Genomic DNA, 18829 nt, shown 5'->3' on the forward strand with positions numbered 1-18829 from the left:
CAGCTGAGGTTTTGTACAAAATTTGAGACACACATGAAAACAGCCCACGGCTAATGCTATTTTGCCAGTGTTTCAGGTCTTTGCTAGACACATACAGACTGCCATGCTCTGGGGGGTCATTTGATGACACCCAGAGTGACACTGGGCAGAGCTGGAATGACTTTAGACCACTGGCCCTGGCCTCATCTCCAGTTTTTGTCATGACAGTTGCATATTTTATTCATCTACTATTCATACGCTGACAAATTTCAAACATGTGTCAGCACTTCTGATCTCCTCTGCTCTGCTCCAAGCCCTGCTTGCTGTGCACTGACCAGCTCTGCCATCCCCTCTGAGCCACCAGCATCACCTCAAAATGAACTCCTCTGGAGGCTCCAGGAACCTCCAGCGCTTCCCTCAAAACACCATAAAACAGCATCACAGAACACATACACCAATATGAAAAGGGGAAATCTTCTTCACCAAAAAATTGTCTTTTTTGTTGATCCTTAGCCCACCATTTAAGAGACCTCCGAGGGGAGTCAGGCTCCCTCCCAGGTCCGTGGTAGCCAGGATCCCTACGCCCCCCAGGTCAGCACTGTTGATTACCCAAAAATGCTCAAATTCCCCCCTCAGGACCTGGAAGCTAAAGGACATTGATGGCTTGGCTGCAGGATCAGACATCAGAGCAATCACTCAGCTAATACAATGTATTTGGCATCACGTAAAACCTTTTTTAAAGCCTTTTTCTCCTTCTATGCATTATTCCTACTGTAGGTTATCAACAGATAAACCATATCATTAAAATCAACTTGGAGGAATTAATTTATACTTTATTCTGTTTAAAACATTAGATTTGTTTAAGTTTTCTTGTGACTTATTTAATTCAAATACCTGAGGAAGCCTTGAGGAAAAGAGTGTCATCATTAAAGATTCACCATGCTCCCTCTCAGTAAGGGCTGGGAGAGATCATAATTCACTTCTTCAGATCTGAAGTGAGTCATCCAGAAAAAGCATCCGGACATTACAGATAGATCTAAGATGAAAGCCAAGTCAGAATGAACACCAGAACCAAATCCATGTCTTCTGGTGTTCTTCATGTGTCATAAAGAAAGAATATCATAAAATTGCAGAGAGTATTGTAATTTAAAAATAAAACTGAACAACGAAGATAAAGTTCACATGCCCGGTACCAAAAGTAGAGACAAATGCTGAAAAACCCACCTTATACCAAAGTCCCTGCCGATATTAAATTGATTTATAGGGAATCTACTGGCAAATGTTGTGTTTACTTGTTAGTAGAGAGAGTGACGCATCTCCAGAAAGCCTTGGCACAGACACAGTCTTGCCATCCTTCAAGGACGTTATCCTGAGCCTTCAGAAGTGATGTTACGTCCAAGGAGGAAGTGAAGTGTTGTGTTGAGAATGGTCTGAAGGCAGCACCCCAGTGAAGACGGGGCACAGGCAGGGCAGGAAGGCAGCCCCATAGCCACACCTGGATTTTACTCTCTTACGATCTCATAAAAATGCACCTGATTTTCACCTCTGCAGGATTTGACATTCAGCTACCTTAATGTAAGAAGAGACAGCAGTTTTCATTAAGATACTTAAGGAGCACACAATGTCATCCTGATAGCTCGAAGGCAGCTAGAAACCACACTGTACTTACCCATCAGGAGAGAATGACAGAGGGAGAGTACATCAGTCCTGTTAAAGCATCTTTGCTGAACTTCTAAGAAGTAGCATGCACCTACTTACAATAGGGGTCAAACAGCAATATAGATTTAAAGGAGGAGAAAGCAGCTGCCAACTCTTTTCTTGAAATCTTTCTTGTCATGAAAAAAGCCAAACCAATACAAACAAGTACCTTGCCACAAAAGAAAGTACTTGAACACAGTTGCACAAAGATAACAGTATTTTAAGGCAGCTTTGTTGGGAAGATTTTCAAATCAGAGTAAGGAAAACAGCCTGAAATAATTTCAGTCTGAACAGGATTCATTATGTAAACAAAATAGGAAAATATTTTTTTAAGATGTCAGGATGGATTTTCTTCTAGTACAAGTAGCATCATGAGATTTGTTAACTGAATTATCTTTCCCTGCTTGCACACCTTGAAGCTGTAGCTGGCTGCCTGCAGAGATGATTACAGGATCTGCCACGGAACGGACAAATGAGTTCTGGTCTGCTATCAAAAAGACAGAAGTCATAAATCTCTCATTATCCGTGCCATTAGAAGCAAGGTGCTCATCAGGGGGCTAGAAAGAGCACAGGAATTAGATCCTGAAACCCATGCATAAGAGAAAAAAATATTGTGCTTTCATTATGCATTACTATTATTCTTTATCCTCACTTAATAAAATAAAGTGGGGAATCACCCCCAGCATATCCATCACACACACACAGAAAACTAAGTAGATCCTTCACTTTCTTCTTTTTCCCTTTCTCCTCCTCCTCCAAGTTTTATTTCTTTTTTTCCTTTTTTTTTTAAATTTTCAGTGGTGTCAGGAGGAACACATTCCTAGGTTTTTCTAGGCAGCACAAGCTTACACTAACAAATCTCAGTCCCTAGAAGCAGTGACTAACTCACCAAACCTGCCAAAGCCCAGCTGTGTGGACATAACTCAGGCCAAGGACTCAAATGAGAGTACACAGGAAGATTTAACTGACATAGGTTTGATTTCTTCAGTCTAAATAACATGGTCTGTCACTGGAGCTCCTTGCTGGAGGTCTTCTGAGATGGTTATAAAATGTAGTAGGAGGGAAATGGGGAGCTCAAAAACAGGGTATTAGAGGGAGGATGTCTGTAAGGCACAGAGAATTGGGGTGGGTCATGAGGGATTATAGTGTTTAATAGCCAAGTCATTCTCTTTCATAATTTTCTTCGGTAGTTTCATGTAGAAAATGTAGAAATGGAAGAGATGTCATAAATGTCACAGGTTCCTATTCCTGTGGAAGTGAAAGGAAGAACTGGAGACAAGGAGCAAGCTGATGAGCAAGGAAGATTCATTGCTTGGCTAGCAATGTAGGTCTTGAAGCTCCATGGTTTTTCCCACTTTGGTGGGACTGGCTTCCACCCATCTCTTTGCACTGCTAAAAGCAATGCAATATTGTCCATATATTTCACCATGATTCTGGGAGATAGATACTTTTGTATAATTTGGACACATTTTCCTAAGAGGATTTTGCAAAGCAGTGAGAGACTGTGCATAAGCAGCGAAAAACCCCAAACTCTGCTTGGAGAAGAGGACTCCCCTCTAGGTAATCCTGACAAATTCTGATTCCTGTATGAGGTGCTCTATCCTCACACCAAGGTAAGGGGCAGCACAAGGGAGATGACACCATTGGTTTCTCATCAAAGTTCCTGTTTGGTGACCATCTTATTTTTTTGGAAAGCTGCTGACACTGAAATGTTATTTGGGATTTTTTTAAACAAGTCCTCCTGTGGGGCTTCAGCAGCTCTGGAAGCAGCATCTGCAGAGGAATCACCTGGAGGGGTTTTGTCCTGGAGGTGACCATGGGGGAAAAGGCAGATCGATGGCAACCAAATGGAGATGAAGGGCTGACAGGCTCTGAAAGTCTGTCATTGGCATGGCACAGGAGGCAGGAGAGGAGAAAAACCAAGGGCAAGGTGATCACTGGAGGCCTGCTGTTTCATGTAAGAAATATGTAACACTGACTTTTGGGTTAAACAAACTTGAATAATTCATTTAAATATGAACACTAGATGTGCCAGAAGTTTGTACAGAAAAGAAGGTAGACAGGAGATAGAGACAAAGAAAGGAGGTGAGTCCAGGCAACATAAACTTTTAAATTTTTCAGGTCCCACTTACCTCTAATTTTAAGGCATTCTGAATACTATTCCTCGTTCAGATCCTTGCACTAAGATTCATTAGTACCTATTGTAACATTATTTGGCTTATTGACCACTGAGCACCTAATGTACTCTCAAAATAAAGATGTAACTAACAGAAATATTTCATACAGAAAGAGCTATTGGAAGGGATCCTCTACCACTCGCAGAGTCCCCTTCACAGCATGTTATTAAGACACCCACATTTTAGTGACCACATCCATTTCTGAAAGTACAAGAATGTTTGAGATAGCCAGAAAATTCTTAAGTGACTGTAAACATGACAAATACTATGCATAAGCAAACAAAGGAAAAGCAGTTCTGCAGCCAAAAAGTATATTTATGAAGAGTTACTTTAGTGCTATTACGTGTATTCATGTAAAGGTCGTAACATGCACAGAATTTGATGGTACAAATGGGTTTTGTAAATAAAAATTCCACCAGTCTTACTCAGAACTGGTAGCAATTACAAAACAGGCACATTTGCCTAAAGCTGCTTATACATAATAGGAGCTAGAGGTAATTGTTTGGCCTCAGCAGTTCAATATTTCTTACATTTTTCTGCTTCTGTAAGAGCACAACTTCAAGACAAGAAATTGGAGAGTGGACAAGAGAAAACCTGTGCACTGCCTGTTATGCATGCATTTTATGACTCAATATATATCCCGCTGCAGGGATTTTTCAGCTGTGCTTTTGCTTAACAATGGTATTTGCTTTATTGATTTTTTTTTTTCCCTTTTAATACTCTTAATACAGTGGTGGCTCCAGAAAATGATGTGTGCTATGGGTACAGATGCTTTTGTCAAGACATCAAACACAGACTTTCCAACACACGTCTATATTAGACCAATTTTGTTTCCAAAACAAAGAAACAGGATGTTCACATGAGCCAAATTTGACACTGAACAATTTGTGCAACGGAACTAAACTCAGTGGAGCACCAGTCATGCCAGATTTAATATAGACTTTTCATGTTACTTTTGTATAATAGAAGCATTTATTTTTGTGTAATACTTGGGATATTATTTCTTTCTGGAAAGTCTTTCACATTAACTGCTGTGATTACAGACATCAGAAACTGCTTGATAATAGGGGACGCAGTAGGCTAGAACCAAGAGAAAAAAATCAGTGTTCACAGGATAAAACCACAATAGCTAAGATTTAAATAAATATGAAGCCTAAAAAGTTAAGTTTCTAAGTCACTAGTTTGATCACAAAGTAGTTTTATTTTGCATAATTTAAGAATACTACACAGCTCCCACTAATTTCAGTTGCCACTGACTTGCCTCAACTCTAAATCTAACAACTCTTCATGCAGCTGAACTTAGTAATTATTCTACCACGTAAAACTTTTTGGTTGGTGAAAGAATACCTACATTTGCCTTTTGAAGGGAAAGTGAAAAACATATCTCTATTCATAGCATGCTTTTACCACACATCCGTGATTTGTTTGATCTTGGAATTAGCCCTTTTGAATTCCATTGCAACATGTTTAGAAACACAGATCATGCTAGAGATTAAAACAAAAATGTAGCAATACGAACATGAAACAGGGCATGGCAGATTTTGTTTTTATCACTAGGTTCAACAAAAGATAATTGGTAATTGCCTTTTTTGTATTTTTTTAATCACTCAGGCTTTCAATTCAGAAATGGAGGGTGCAGAAAAGCTTGGAATTGATGATTAAATGTTTAAGCCCTCAGAACCTTAATTTTTGGTGTCTTTTAAATATTGGTTGCAGGAAATGAAACTTAGAGTTCTCAAGCTCTCTTTTGGCTGTGGGTGTCACCTGGATGAGAAGGAGCAGGGCTAGGAGCTGTCAGCACCCACCAGGCTCCACCGGCCGAGCAGCCCGGCTGGACCAGGCAGCCGTGGCCGCTTTTCCGGGAAGCAATAACCTGCTGCCTAGCAACAACCCAAAACTCATGATTGTTTGTATATTCCATTTCTTGTGCAAAACTAAAAGCTCAGATCCCAAATTATTGCATTCAGCAACATCAGAGCTGCAACAGATGGATAAGAAAACACATTTTCCTTTACGTGCTGCAAGACTTCCTTGCTCTATGGTGTTGCATTCATAAAATATACACACACCCTCCAACACATTTTGATGCAAGACCAATCTGGAAAATATTTCAATATGTGAATAGCTATTTTCACAATAGTTGTCCCCTAGGAGCTACTTCTATGAATAAAGTAATTCACATACCTATACATTTTAATGATGAGGTCACTAAGACTGACTTAGGGCCAAACACAAAGGGTCACGTTCTCTTGGGCATAAGCATGCTGGATAGCATGACACAACTATGCTTGCAGGAAAGTTGCCCCTGTGTTTTAGAAGCCTTGCTTTTTTCCTAATTATTATTTACTGCAAGTGAAACAATTAAAGAAAAAATGACAAAAAACCCCACAACCCTTTTGCACTGTGGTCTCTGCTTGGATCAAATTTTTAGCCTGATTTCCAGAAGGAATTTGATTTATGCCCTATCCTTCTGTCTGTCCAACCTGGGGCTTTTGAGCTTGTGGGCTGTTTCAACCAACGTGACAGAAGGGTCAATAGCTGATCTCTGACAAGCTTACTGCAAAAATCAATGGCTTTGTAGAAATAAGAGGCTGCCACAGAGAGAAGTTCACTGAGTCCCCCCTGTTTGATCCGTGGACACGCTTACAAGCCAGGCAGGACATCCGTAGTGTCGTACCACTTGTGGCAGGTGCTGCTCCTTGTCCTGGGAGCAGAGAGGAGGCATGGGGGGCAGAGGGAAGAGGGGATGGGTGAGGAGATGCGGGGAGGAGGGAGCAGCACCAGGGTGAGACTTAGGTCTCGGGGTACCAATTCATAGGCTTTGTCAGCTCTGCTGCTCATGAAACAATCTCTTTCTTCTTAGCCTGTATTTTCAGTGTCATGTTTTTGTTTTCATTCTCTAAGAAAATACGGAAATCTCATGCTAAGATTATGGAAATTGAGAGGATTAAAGAAAAGTTAAGTGCTGGAGGCCCATCTAATAATGCCGTAAATGCTTGACCTCAGTATTGCTGTACCTTAGACATAATCATGTACAACATCTGTCCTGTTTAAAGTCACATAGCAAATCATTACCAGAGTAGTCACCTTTCTAAATTTGCCTACTATGATAGACACAGCATTGGATACCCAAATTTTACTACAGAGAATACCTGGAATAATGCTGTGTGAAGTAATAACTGAACAGCTCAGGCTGGCATAACGAAATGCTGAAGTAACCATCTATCGAAGGCAAAATTAAGTTGTTATGGATGACTACCACCACTACTTTGTTTGTCTTACAGTTGTTCTGTTCAGCAACAATTTCTGATCCAGAGCCAACACATAGCCATTAAATAATTTAGCCGTACTCTTCATCCAGTGCAGCTCCCCCAGCCAAATTCTGGCCCCTCCCAATTTTGGTCTTTCCACTGCGTGCTCTGGGACGAGAATTGATCCCAAAGGTCTCTTCAGGTCCACCAGTTACAGGAGACAGGCTTTGCTGAATGTGCTTTCAGAAACCTCTTTGGTCATTATCAGTATTATCCCTAACATTAACTACCATTAAATCCTCCAGCTAGAAGCTGCAGAATGACCTATAGGACATTACAGAGCATTTTCAAGCTTAACAAGGAGTATGCTAAGAGCTCATGACCCTGTACTGGCGACACTGATGCTCAGGTGGGACGTGACCAGGTGATGATCTGTCTGAAGCCAAGAACAATGAACTTTGCATTGGGGGTGGGGGAGATTCGTCCTTGTGCAGAGAGCCAGTGCAAGCCTGGATGCTTTGGCAAAGGAGAAGTTTGGGTGGAATTTTCTTTTAGGACAGTTTCAGCTGGAAATTTAATTTAGACATAAAACTCTACAGCCTATCTACATTGCTACAGTCCTCATGCAAACTGTTCTGCTCTCTATTTTGGGCTAGCTCCCAGCTGAACTCTCTCATGATGCAACATGACTCTCCCCCCTCACCATTTCTAACCCAAGCAAAAGCGCCAAAGAAAAATTCCTTGGAAACATTTTATGGAACAGGTTGTAATTATTAACCCAACCTCCTTGCAATGGACTTACACATACACTGTGCCAGTGGATTACTCACTGCCAGTTGCATTAACTGACAGTTAATATGTGTATCTGCAAAACACAATAACTAGTTCTACCTGGTTTCTGAAACCTTGTGAAAATATGGTTCCCATGCTTCTTGACCCCACACCCGTACTCCTGGGGTAACCTCAGGTAACTAATGCATTACTGTGGGTAGACTCTTGTCTGTCACTCTGCTGCTGGGCCCACATTTTCCCATTTTAGGATGGTGTCCTGGCTAAATTCCCAGCCACAAAACCACTGCAGGTACCTGTGAGAGGCCAGTGAAGTACTTCATTTCCACCAACTGTGCTGCCCCTCCTTCCAGAAATAACAATTTCACTTCTCCTCTGAGTAGCTTATACCCTCCCTCCCCCTTTCTCACAGCACAACTACATCTTCTTTGTATTCTAATTTTCTTGGGCCGATAGGCTCAGATAAATGTCTTTATTGGACTACTTGAAGTTACTTTGGTTGACTTCCAATGTTTTTTACGATGGGATGGGGTTTTGGCTGTTGTGCTGTTTGTTTTTTTGGTTTGCGATGGACATTTTTTTACATCCACTCAAAAAAGTTACCTTGGTGACTTTTATGTCCAAAGGCAAAATGGAGAAGAGCTTGGCCTTTGCTGGGTCACGTATAAACGCATGCTGAGAGCACTCCAGCAGCTGCCCCACCACAAGGAGGCAAACAGGGTCACAAGCCAGTAATGTTTTATTTTAAACCATGGACATCTATTCTCCTGTTGGAGCTTAGAGATCCTGTATTTTGTTTCCCATGATACATACATGCAATTTCGTTAGTGAGAATGATAAACAGATGTGTATACACAGGTATTGATTCTATAGAGTACTGCATTATTCAAGAGAGTTGAGACTAAAAGGCCAATTTTTACAACAGAAGTATTTACTGTAAATTAAAATCCTACCAACTGAAGCCAACTTTAGAGGATTAGCACAAGATTCATGTGCTGCTTTAATCACTCAAAAGACTAAGATTAAATAATGGTAAGAAAGAAAAGGCAACTTCAGGGCTACTCTTTTGTACATTGTTTAATATATTCTGGTGACCACAATCCTATAGCACATACTGATGTTACACACGGACACACACTGCAGGGATACCTGCAACGGCAGGCACAACAGCATGCTTAATCTTATGCTCATTTGGGTTAAAGGTTTTGGCTTCCTTAAACAGATCAAAAAACAGGCTTTCAGGATATTGCCTTTTAAAAAGAAAAAAATGAAAATACATTCATAAGTAAGTATACTATTTGGATGCTTAGTGGGATAGAAGTAATCTATGATGTAAAAAAAAAGAAACAAAAATTTCAGCAAGTCATTCATGTTATTCTAACTAAAAGGGCAAAAACGCTTCTCATACCCTAGACTGAAAGCATTATTTTGGAAGATCAGTCTAGTCTACGTCATGTTGATTTAGGACCATCTTATTACTCTAAATGTATTACTGCACTAGAGTAATGGGATTAACACCTTGGCCAGAATGTTAATGCTGATAGGTATATAAATGCAGATTTATATACTACATTCAACATTGAAGGAAAGTTTATTAATCCACAATTAGGTGGTGGGTTGTTGCCTTATTTTTTTTTAAATAAGGTACTGAAACTAAGCACAAAATGTTTCTGTACCTTGGCTATAAGTTAGTGTTTCTGGCTGTGGTAGCCATAGTGATAACACTAGGATTTTCCCAGGATTTTCAAGGTTGGGGGTTTGGTTTTTTTGTTGTTGTTTTGCTTTTTGGTGGTGTTTTTTTTTTCTGCAGACAGCACTGCCAACTTAGTTCCCTGTTGCTTTTAAAAAGTAATAGCTAAATCAATAAGGTGCTATTGACTTCCCTGAAACTAGCCAAGGGAAATTTCCACCATCTCCAAAATTTATTCTTCCAAAACCCCCGCTTTTCTACCAAAACTTTCAGTTAGCGGTTATTTATTGACAGAGCTGGATTAAGGTCGGAATATACTAAACCCTAATTATTATAACTTCACGCTCAGATTCCTGGAACAAACTCCTCCTTTGGGGAGCCGACCCCGAGGTTAGCTCCATCGGGCTGGGTCAAAACTAACAGAGAAAGAAGCAGGGAAGAAAGCCTATATGGTATGAAGTAATGTTGTAATAAAATACAGTATTTCCTTGAATGAAGAGTTTCCAATACCTTTGCCTACAGCAAGTTATGATAACAGCTGCTGCTTTGTATGAAGAAAAAAACAGCTTTATGTTACTGACCTCTATCACATATAGCCATGAAATCAGAGTGCAATTGTAGTTATTTGCTGCTTTTTAGATATTCATTTCTCTTCCCCGGTGCTTAAGAGGGCTGACTGAAGGCAGCTTATACTAGATTAGGCTTCCAACACCTTCATGCATTATAGACTTCCAAATACAATTTTTCCCTCTCAGAAGGTGAAAGTGTTGAGTCATTTCTTTTAAAGATCTGATGGAGGTTATTGCTCATAAAAAGAAAAAGCCGGCGGTTCAAGGCAGGGCTAAGTGAAACACAACCAGCAAGCTGCAGCCCCGGAGAGCAGCGCCCGAGTCTCCCTGGGACTCGGGCTCCCGGCTCCCCTGCTTTGCTCTGCTCACCCTTTCCTGGCTTACATCAGCCAGGCACTAGCAGTGTATCCGAGATCATAACATGGATTAACAAGGGCTCATCGGATGGAACCATGTGCCAGAAATAATTATGGTTTAAAATGCAAAAGCCTGGCAGGAAAGGATTGTCATTTGTGAAGCCAGTCCATTTAATGGAGAAATAACGCGCATATTACAGTAGAGGATAATTTGGCAGTTACAGTTTCAGTGGCTCAGAGACATAAAATACAGTCTCATCAATGTGTAAGATTAGAAGTAATTAGCCCCTATATGCTAAAGTCATCACTTAGAAACTAGACTCCATCTGGGGACTTTTTGTAATGATACCTCAGGGACAAGTAAGATGGGACCTTTGACTTACATGATTTGGAAGGGACTGAGACCTAATTAAATCTTCAAAGATGCAGTAACTGCAGTAAAAGGGATTTTTAAATATGAAACATATTCCCTTTCTCTAAACAAACTAGGTATATTACACTCTGGAGCAGTAAGAGAATTAATCAAAAGACAGTGAGCAAACAGCTGCTGTGTGGCTGCCAAATAGAAGATGATACAGGATTATACAGAATTGAAGAACATTTAACAAGAATTGAAGAATATTTAGTAGTTCTTTTTTTAAGGATAAGGTTTTATTTAATTGTGGTGAAAACCAAACACACCACCCCATCATAAATCCAAGAGATTATGATTTTTTTAAATCTGTTTCTCCAAATGCATGTTATAATAAACACTGATTGCCTTAAATAAATAAAAGATAATCCTCTTGCAGAAATAATACACAATTTACTTTTTCACTCATTCAAAAAAACAGACTTGCAGCTTTTCAAAGACGGATACACAGAGCTATCATATTTTTGCTACTGAGTTCCATAAAGCACTTACTTACTGTCGTCTTCCATGTTCTTAAAAAAGCTTGGCACTTTGTACTGGAGAAACGAAAAAATTTAAGTTAGCTTCTCAGCAATGATTGCCTCATTTACATGATCTATCTTCTTCCAAGAAAAAAAAAAATCACTGTATGATATTAATATTTTTCTACCATAACTCAATACTCTGCATTTTGTCAATGCAGAGCTGGACCATTAAAGCCTGGATGCTAACTGGAAAAGTGTTTTAAGGCCATGAACTAGGAGTGGAGCAACAGAGATATACTGATCTCAAAGAGAAAACAGTACTGAGATGACACATGTAAGTTTACACGCTTCATCATGCTGCTTAAAAAAGACTAATTAAACTGGCTTCAAACTCATATGTAGGCAGGTCAATGCTGAAAGAAGTTACCATCTAGCCAAAAACTTCAGTACTTTTTTTTCTACATTTGTAAAAAAGTCTTAGAAGCAATTTGATCTTTGCACATATGATGGTGGTGGGAATATATTTTTAATTTATTTATTTTATAAAAGAACCATCTTCAGCCATTCCTGAGTTATAGAATCATAGAATCGTTTAGGTTGGAGAAGACCTTTAAGATCATCAAGTCCAACGATTAACCTAGCGCTGCCAAGTCCACCACTAAACCATGTCCCTAAGCACCACATCTACATGTCTTTTAAATACCTCCAGGGATGGTGACTCAACCACTTCCCTGGGCAGCCTGTTCCAATGCTTGGCAACCCTTTCAGGGAAGAAATTTTTCCTCATGTCCAATCTAAATCTCCCCTGGCACAACTTGAGGCCATTTCCTCTTGTCCTATTGCTTGTTACTTGGGAGAAGAGACCGACACCCACCTGGCTACAACCTCCTTTCAGGTAGTTGTAGAGAGCGATGAGGTCTCCCCTCAGCCTCCTTTTCTCCAGGCTAAACAACCCCAGTTCCCTCAGCCGCTCCTCACAGGACTTGTCAATTCAGTTTTAATCTACCATAAAAAGTCTGTGAAATTATACACTGTTTGGGATTGCCTGTAGAAATGAGAACTCAGTAATCCTTATTTCAGCCAGACTTGGTGAAAGGATATCAAACCAAGCCTCCAGCTATAAATACATTATCCCATACAACACATCCACAGTCAACTGTACAACAACTAAAACCATGTTATTAGCATGATGACCAGGACCATTCACTTAACAAAAAGAGCCCCATACAAACCAGCTACCGACAATAAAGAAGTCACCATCGCATCTCACTGGGGATGTATAGAACTACCGTAACTCAAACACTGCCATGCTGATCTGTGAAAATAAACCAGCCATCATAAACATTTTGAAATGGATTAGTGTTTTCCTTTAACTACAGTGCACATATATGAAATGGTTTCTCCTCTACACAGTAGGGTCTACACTATTTGGTCTGATCCACGTGTCATTTCTGTGGATATCCATGTGTGCACAATGCCGTTCTACCAGCAGCTGTTTCAAAGAAGTTCAGTGGGCTCTTTCTTTACAAGAAAAGAAAATGTAACCACTTATTCTGTTTTTAGTAGAAGAGCATGATGAGCTTGATGGCTAGTCAATCACCATGAGAAAAATCAACAACAATCTAAATGCTCAAGTATTTCAAGCCTCCAAGTGACCTTTCAAGAGGATTTCAGTTTGAAAACACAATATGAGGAAAAGCTATGGATTTTGGAATTCATCTTATATCCAAAGCCTTTGCTAAATGTCTCTTAGAGATTGCTGGAAATGTAAAATAAACAGCAGTGGGGATCAAAGCTAGGAAAAAATTAATTAAGGAAAAGGTGGGCTGGTGTCCAGCCAGTGATCTGGGTCAAGCAACATATATAACTATTTGTCTTTGATTAAATGTGTTGGAAATACCACTCAGCTTTCAGAAGGAGAGCAATCTCTCCTCAGATAGTCAGTTAGACAAACTGGGAAAGATGGAGGTGGACACAGGGAAAAAAAGTAAAATCTTCACAGAAAAAAATAGTCCCATCCCAATAAAGCAGTCCCTGTGCAGGAAAATGCACAGAGAGAAGGAAAGAGGAGAGCTTTACTGGGAAAACCCTGGGGACTCTGGAGGAGGCCTGCAAAGAAAGCCTGGCTCCATCTACACCAGAATAGAACAGCACAGTTAATGCTTTTAAAGCTGAGAGTTTTCTTAGTTGGTTTTTTTTCTTGTTTTTTTTTCCCTGACTAAAAGCTGAAGAAAAGTTGGTTATAAAAGCCTCTGTATCTTCAGACAGAGTGGAGTGGGAGAATCTCAGGTTAAAAAAAATAATTGCAAAGAACAGTCAAGACAAGGAAGACTGCATTTATACATGGAGCATAAAAATAGCAACCGAAGTAATACTAACTGTGTGAGTTCGAGTAAGAATACATAGTGTAGAAGCGCTGAGTAATCCAGAATACCTGCTTATTTTTAAAAAAGGAATATTGATATCACAGGTGTCGCAGAAATATGATGGGATTAAAATAAATCAGTAGACACTATGAAAAAAGCCCCAATATAAATTACATAGAAATGACAGAAGACCAGGCTGACAAAGGAGCAGAGCCAAGGACCAAGGAAAATATACAGTAAACTAGGGAAATAAACAAAAGACACACAGCAGTACCTCAAAATCTCCTTAAACTCAATTTCCATCCTGAACCAGCAGAAGTATACTAAGAACCAGTATTTTCCCAGAATGGCCCAGAAAAGGGAACATTACAGCAAAATACTGACACTAAATAAGTTGGGACTTTCAGCAAAAGTCAAAAAAGAAGCAACATGGTGGAGATCCACAAAAATCACAAACAGCTTTCAAAAGATGTGTAGGAAGACATATGGGGAGACGTGAAACTGCTGGGTAGATACACGCACATTAGAAGATATTTTTTCTGCACAACGCGTAATTAAATTGTGAACCTAAATGACCATAATCAGGATAATGATGTGACTGGATCCTTGCTCTGACCCAGTGTTGCTATTTTTTCCCATCACAGGGCCTCTATAAAAGGTACTGTGGGCATCCTTTAGAAATATTTAGGAAAATAAGACCTTAAGAAATAATGCAAAAGTGGTTTTGGGATGGGGCTTTTTTTGTTTGTTTGTGTTGGGGGGTTGGGGTGGGATTCTGTTTGTTTGGGGTTTGTTTGTTTTGGTTTTGTTTTTTTTTTTACAGACAAGATTTTTTTTTTGCTTATATTCAAAGCCATAAAGACAGTAAACTCCTATACACAGCTAAATGGTATACTGCAAGTATTCATGAATGTAAGCAACTGCAGTGTTTTACTGCGAGATGATACATCTAGGAGATTAACCCACCTTTCACATAAAGACAATCTGCAAGAAAATTCTACCCTTTCCAAGGAGTAAATTGTTCAAATAATTCTGTTATTCAATTATTTTAGTATGTATAAATTGCAAAAACCACAACAAAAGCAGTTCATAACTGCTGTTCTCTTTGATGTATATTTACAGAGGAATTCAATAAATTAACAAAACAGAAACAAGTTTAGAGGTTCCACTTCAAACTTACTTGTGCCAAAACAAGATGCACTGGGCTGAAGAAGAAATCTCCGTTCTAAAATAAAAGCTAAGCTGTTTATTGAAAAACAAAACAGCACATTCAAGGCTTTTGCCCATCCCATATTATGGGAGGATACTCTAGAGAACAAGGTCATAAGTTTCATAGTCTGTATTGCTGTTAGAAAGCAATGACAGATTTATTGTAAAGATTTGTCAGCAACAGCAGTGAGGTCACCATGCCCCAATACACAGAAAATGTTCATCTACCTGTAACCTTATTACAGTTGTGGACTAAACATTTCCTTACCCAACCCTTTGGCTTGAGAAAACTTGTATTTACCTTATAAAGCTGTAATTCTGCATCAACATTCAGCTAATTGGAGGCTTACTGTCACTAATTTAGCTAATATACATTCATCTTACAAAAATAGCTTCTAGCAGCTTCTTTAATTTAACCTTTCTTTTAGCTTCTTTTTTTACTGTCACACAACTAGCAATTCAGTGCTCACAAATGACCTCCCGTGCCCCAATCATGCCATAACAATCAGTGGTAGAAAATTCATAAAACAGATTAAATTCTACAGCATTCACTTTGATGAATTAGTGGAATTTGTTCCCTTTAGCTGCTCAGAGTTAATCTTTGATTTTTAGCTGAGTGCACTGCATTGGAAAGAGTAAACTAGGAACACATCTTATTTTTGTTACTTACATGGCTGTAACGGAAATAGAGCCACAGCATTCATTGCAGTAAAGCTGACTTTTAAAGATTTTTGCTGTTTGTCTCTGTTATCTTACTACTTAAAGCTATGAGGAGGAACTGCCCATGGCAAAGTGTTTCTGTATAAAATTTGAGATTATTACATTATACTATAATGATTATACTTTCCTACCTGGTGTCACACCATGCCAGAATGAGGCACAACTGAGGATCATTTTCCCACAAAGCTTTAAGGGTGGTAAATGATCCCAAAGTAAAAAATTAACTCCATCACTGCAAATCACATAACATGTTTTGTTCAATGTAAAATTATTATTCACCATTTAAATTAAGGATTGCAAGGGAAATTCATTCTGAGCTTTTTCCATTTCCCTCATACACACAATTTGGCTAATGAACCAAGAAACCAATTAGTGAAACATCTCAATTTATAGCAGGTTGAGATAATCTTTAGCCAGGGCACAGTTAAAACTCCTGCACTGTGAAAAGAAGAGTTTTCATCTTCAGAAACAGCACTGTGGAGTTAATGAGCCCTCTTAATACAAAGCATCAGTGATGTCACTGTTTGCCCAAAGACAGAGACTTCACTTCTCCTCAGCAGCACCTACCAGGAAGCAGCAGAATCTGGGTGAAATCTCTACGCAAATACAGCATTTTCTTTCTGTTGACATTTTGTGGATCTCGGTATATTTTGGCATGGGGATGTGCAGCCTGTGGTGGTGCACGGCAGAGGTTGGACATCTATGTGGAGATACAGTTTTTGGAGAAGCTTCACTTTCACGTAGCAGTTGTCTTCTTGCACATAGAGTCCCCTCTTACCACCATGACTAAGTTTTGCACCCAAGGCGCTGTGCTGAAGACTTTCTCCCAATTTGCAGCCCTACTTACTAGGTAGGGCTGCTCAGGCTGATCTGAGCCTGCGCCTTGTGCATGGCTGAGGAGAGGGACTATGATAGAGGCCACTTTCCAGCTTCAGCACTGAGCCAGGGGTGTCCCCTGGGGTGCCCTGGTCCCATGAACCAATGGGAAAAGTCTCACACTTCAGACACAAGAAAATCAAGAGGTTTGAGGATTCAAAGAGAGGAGGCAGAGGGGACAGTGCTCAAACCAGCTGATGGGCTAATGCAAGGGCATATCTCAACTCCCACCTTCTTCCCAGGTGCTGGGATCTGCAGCCCAAACCCACTCCTTCATGTCAGGTGTCTCAGCTAGTTTCTCTAGTTATAAGTAAATGGCTTATTAAAGGGCCTAAAGAAACAGGAGATGGACTCTAGACCTGCGATTCAAAAGTATATTTTTCCAGTTCCCAGGACAAACCCATAGCCAGGCTGGAGGGTGGGCCAGGTAAAACAATAGAGCGTTCACAGGATAAAATAAAGCACATAAAGGAATAGGGGAGGCAATTGACTGCTAAAAGGTAATCTTTGCACCAGGGATGGCTCATGCATTTTGTACTACAAAAAGTACTTTAATAAAATACATTAAAAAATAAGAATCAAGAAATGCAGCCTTCTGCTGCTGTAAAACCAACATAGGTGGCACTGAGCCCTGTAACACAGAATATACCCTTGTTTGCTAAACACATTTCTTCCGTGGGGTTTCCATCCTACTACCACCTGTTTCTTAACATTGTGTTATCACCCTTGGTTAAACTGATTAAAGATATACGTTCTGTACCAGAGAGGCACATGTGCACAAGTGCAAGACATAGAATCATAGAATCATTAAGGTTGGAAAAGACCTCTAAGATCATCGAGTCCAACCGTCAACCCAACACCACCAGGCCCACTAAACCAAGTCCCTAAGCGCCTCATCTACACGTCTTTTAAATACTTCCAGGGATGGGGACTCAAGCACTTCCCTGGGCAGCCTGTTCCAATGTTTCACCACTCTTTCAGTAAAGAAATTTTTCCTCATGTCCAATCTAAACCTCCCCTGGTGCAACTTGAGGCCATTTCCTCTCGTCCTATCACTTGTTACTTGGGAGAAGAGACCCACACCCACCTCGCTACAACCTCCTTTCAGGTAGTTGTAGAGCATGATAAGGTCTCCCCTGAGCCTCCTTTTCTCCAGGCTAAATAACCCCAGTTCCCTCAGCCGCTCCTCATAAGACTTGTTCTCCAGACCCTTCACCAGCTTCATTGCCCTTCTCTGGACATGCTCCAGCACCTCGACGTCCTTCTTGTAGTGAGGGGCCCAAAACTGAACACAGTATTCGAAGTGCGGCCTCACCAGTGCCGAGTACAGGGGGACGATCACTTCCCTACTCCTGCTGGCCACACTATTTCTGATACAGGCCAGGATGCCATTGGCCTTCTTGGCCGCCTGGGCACACTGCCGGCTCATGTTCAGCCAGCTGTCGACCAACACCCCCAGGTCCTTTTCCGCCAGGCAGCTTTCCAGCCACTCTTCCCCAAGCCTGTAGCGCTGCATGGGGTTGTTGTGGCTAAAGTGCAGGACCCGGCACTTGGCCTTGTTGAATCTCATACAGTTGGCCTCGGCCCATCGATCCAGCCTGTCCAGGTCCCTCTGCAGAGCCCTCCTACCCTCGAGCAGATCAACACTCCCACCCAACTTGGTGTCGTCTGCAAACTTACTGAGGGTGCACTTGATCCCCTCATCCAGATCATGGATAAAGATATTGAACAAGACCAGCCCAAAAACTGAGCCCTGGGGAACAGCACTCGTGACCAGCCACCAACTGGATTGAACTCCATTCACCACAACTCTCTGGGCCCGGCCGTCCAGCCAGTTTTTGACCCAGCGCAGAGTACACCTGTCTAAGCTGTGAGCCGCCAGCTTCTCTAGGAGAATGCTGTGGGAGACGGTGTCAAAGGCCTTGCTGAAGTCCAGGTAGACCACATCCACAGCCTTTCCCTCATCCACTAGGCGGGTCCCCTGGTCATAGAAGGAGATCAGGTTGGTCAAGCAGGACCTGCCTCTCATGAACCCGTGCTGGCTGGGCCGGATCCCCTGGTTGTCCCGCACATGCCTTGTGAGCGCCCTCAAGATGAACCACTCCATAATCTTCCCCGGCACCGAGGTCAGGCTGACAGGCCTGTAGTTCCCCGGATCCTCCTTCCGGCCCTTCTTGTAGATGGGCGTCACATTGGCAAGCCTCCAGTTGTCCGGGACCTCCCCCGTTAACCAGGACTGCTGATAAATGATGGAGAGTGGCTTGGCAAGCTCC

General features: G+C 41.0%; 1 protein-coding gene across 3 annotated transcripts in view; it reads right to left on the reverse strand.

The window, feature by feature from the left end:
- C5H10orf90 (chromosome 5 C10orf90 homolog) overlaps positions 1 to 18829 on the reverse strand; it is a 70847-nt gene that overhangs the window by 38605 nt on the left and 13413 nt on the right. The window contains exon 2 of one of the 3 annotated variants that reach the window (XM_076339218.1): positions 11414 to 11457. The exons of 1 other annotated variant lie outside the window; for it this stretch is intronic. In XM_076339218.1, coding sequence (XP_076195333.1) covers positions 11414 to 11457 — 44 coding nt within the window. Of the gene's footprint in view, positions 1 to 11413; positions 11458 to 18829 lie in introns of those variants that run through there. One more of the 3 variants, XM_076339219.1, reaches the window with a different exon arrangement.

Source organism: Aptenodytes patagonicus, chromosome 5, assembly GCF_965638725.1.
Source record: "Aptenodytes patagonicus chromosome 5, bAptPat1.pri.cur, whole genome shotgun sequence".
Lineage (NCBI taxonomy): Eukaryota > Metazoa > Chordata > Aves > Sphenisciformes > Spheniscidae > Aptenodytes > Aptenodytes patagonicus.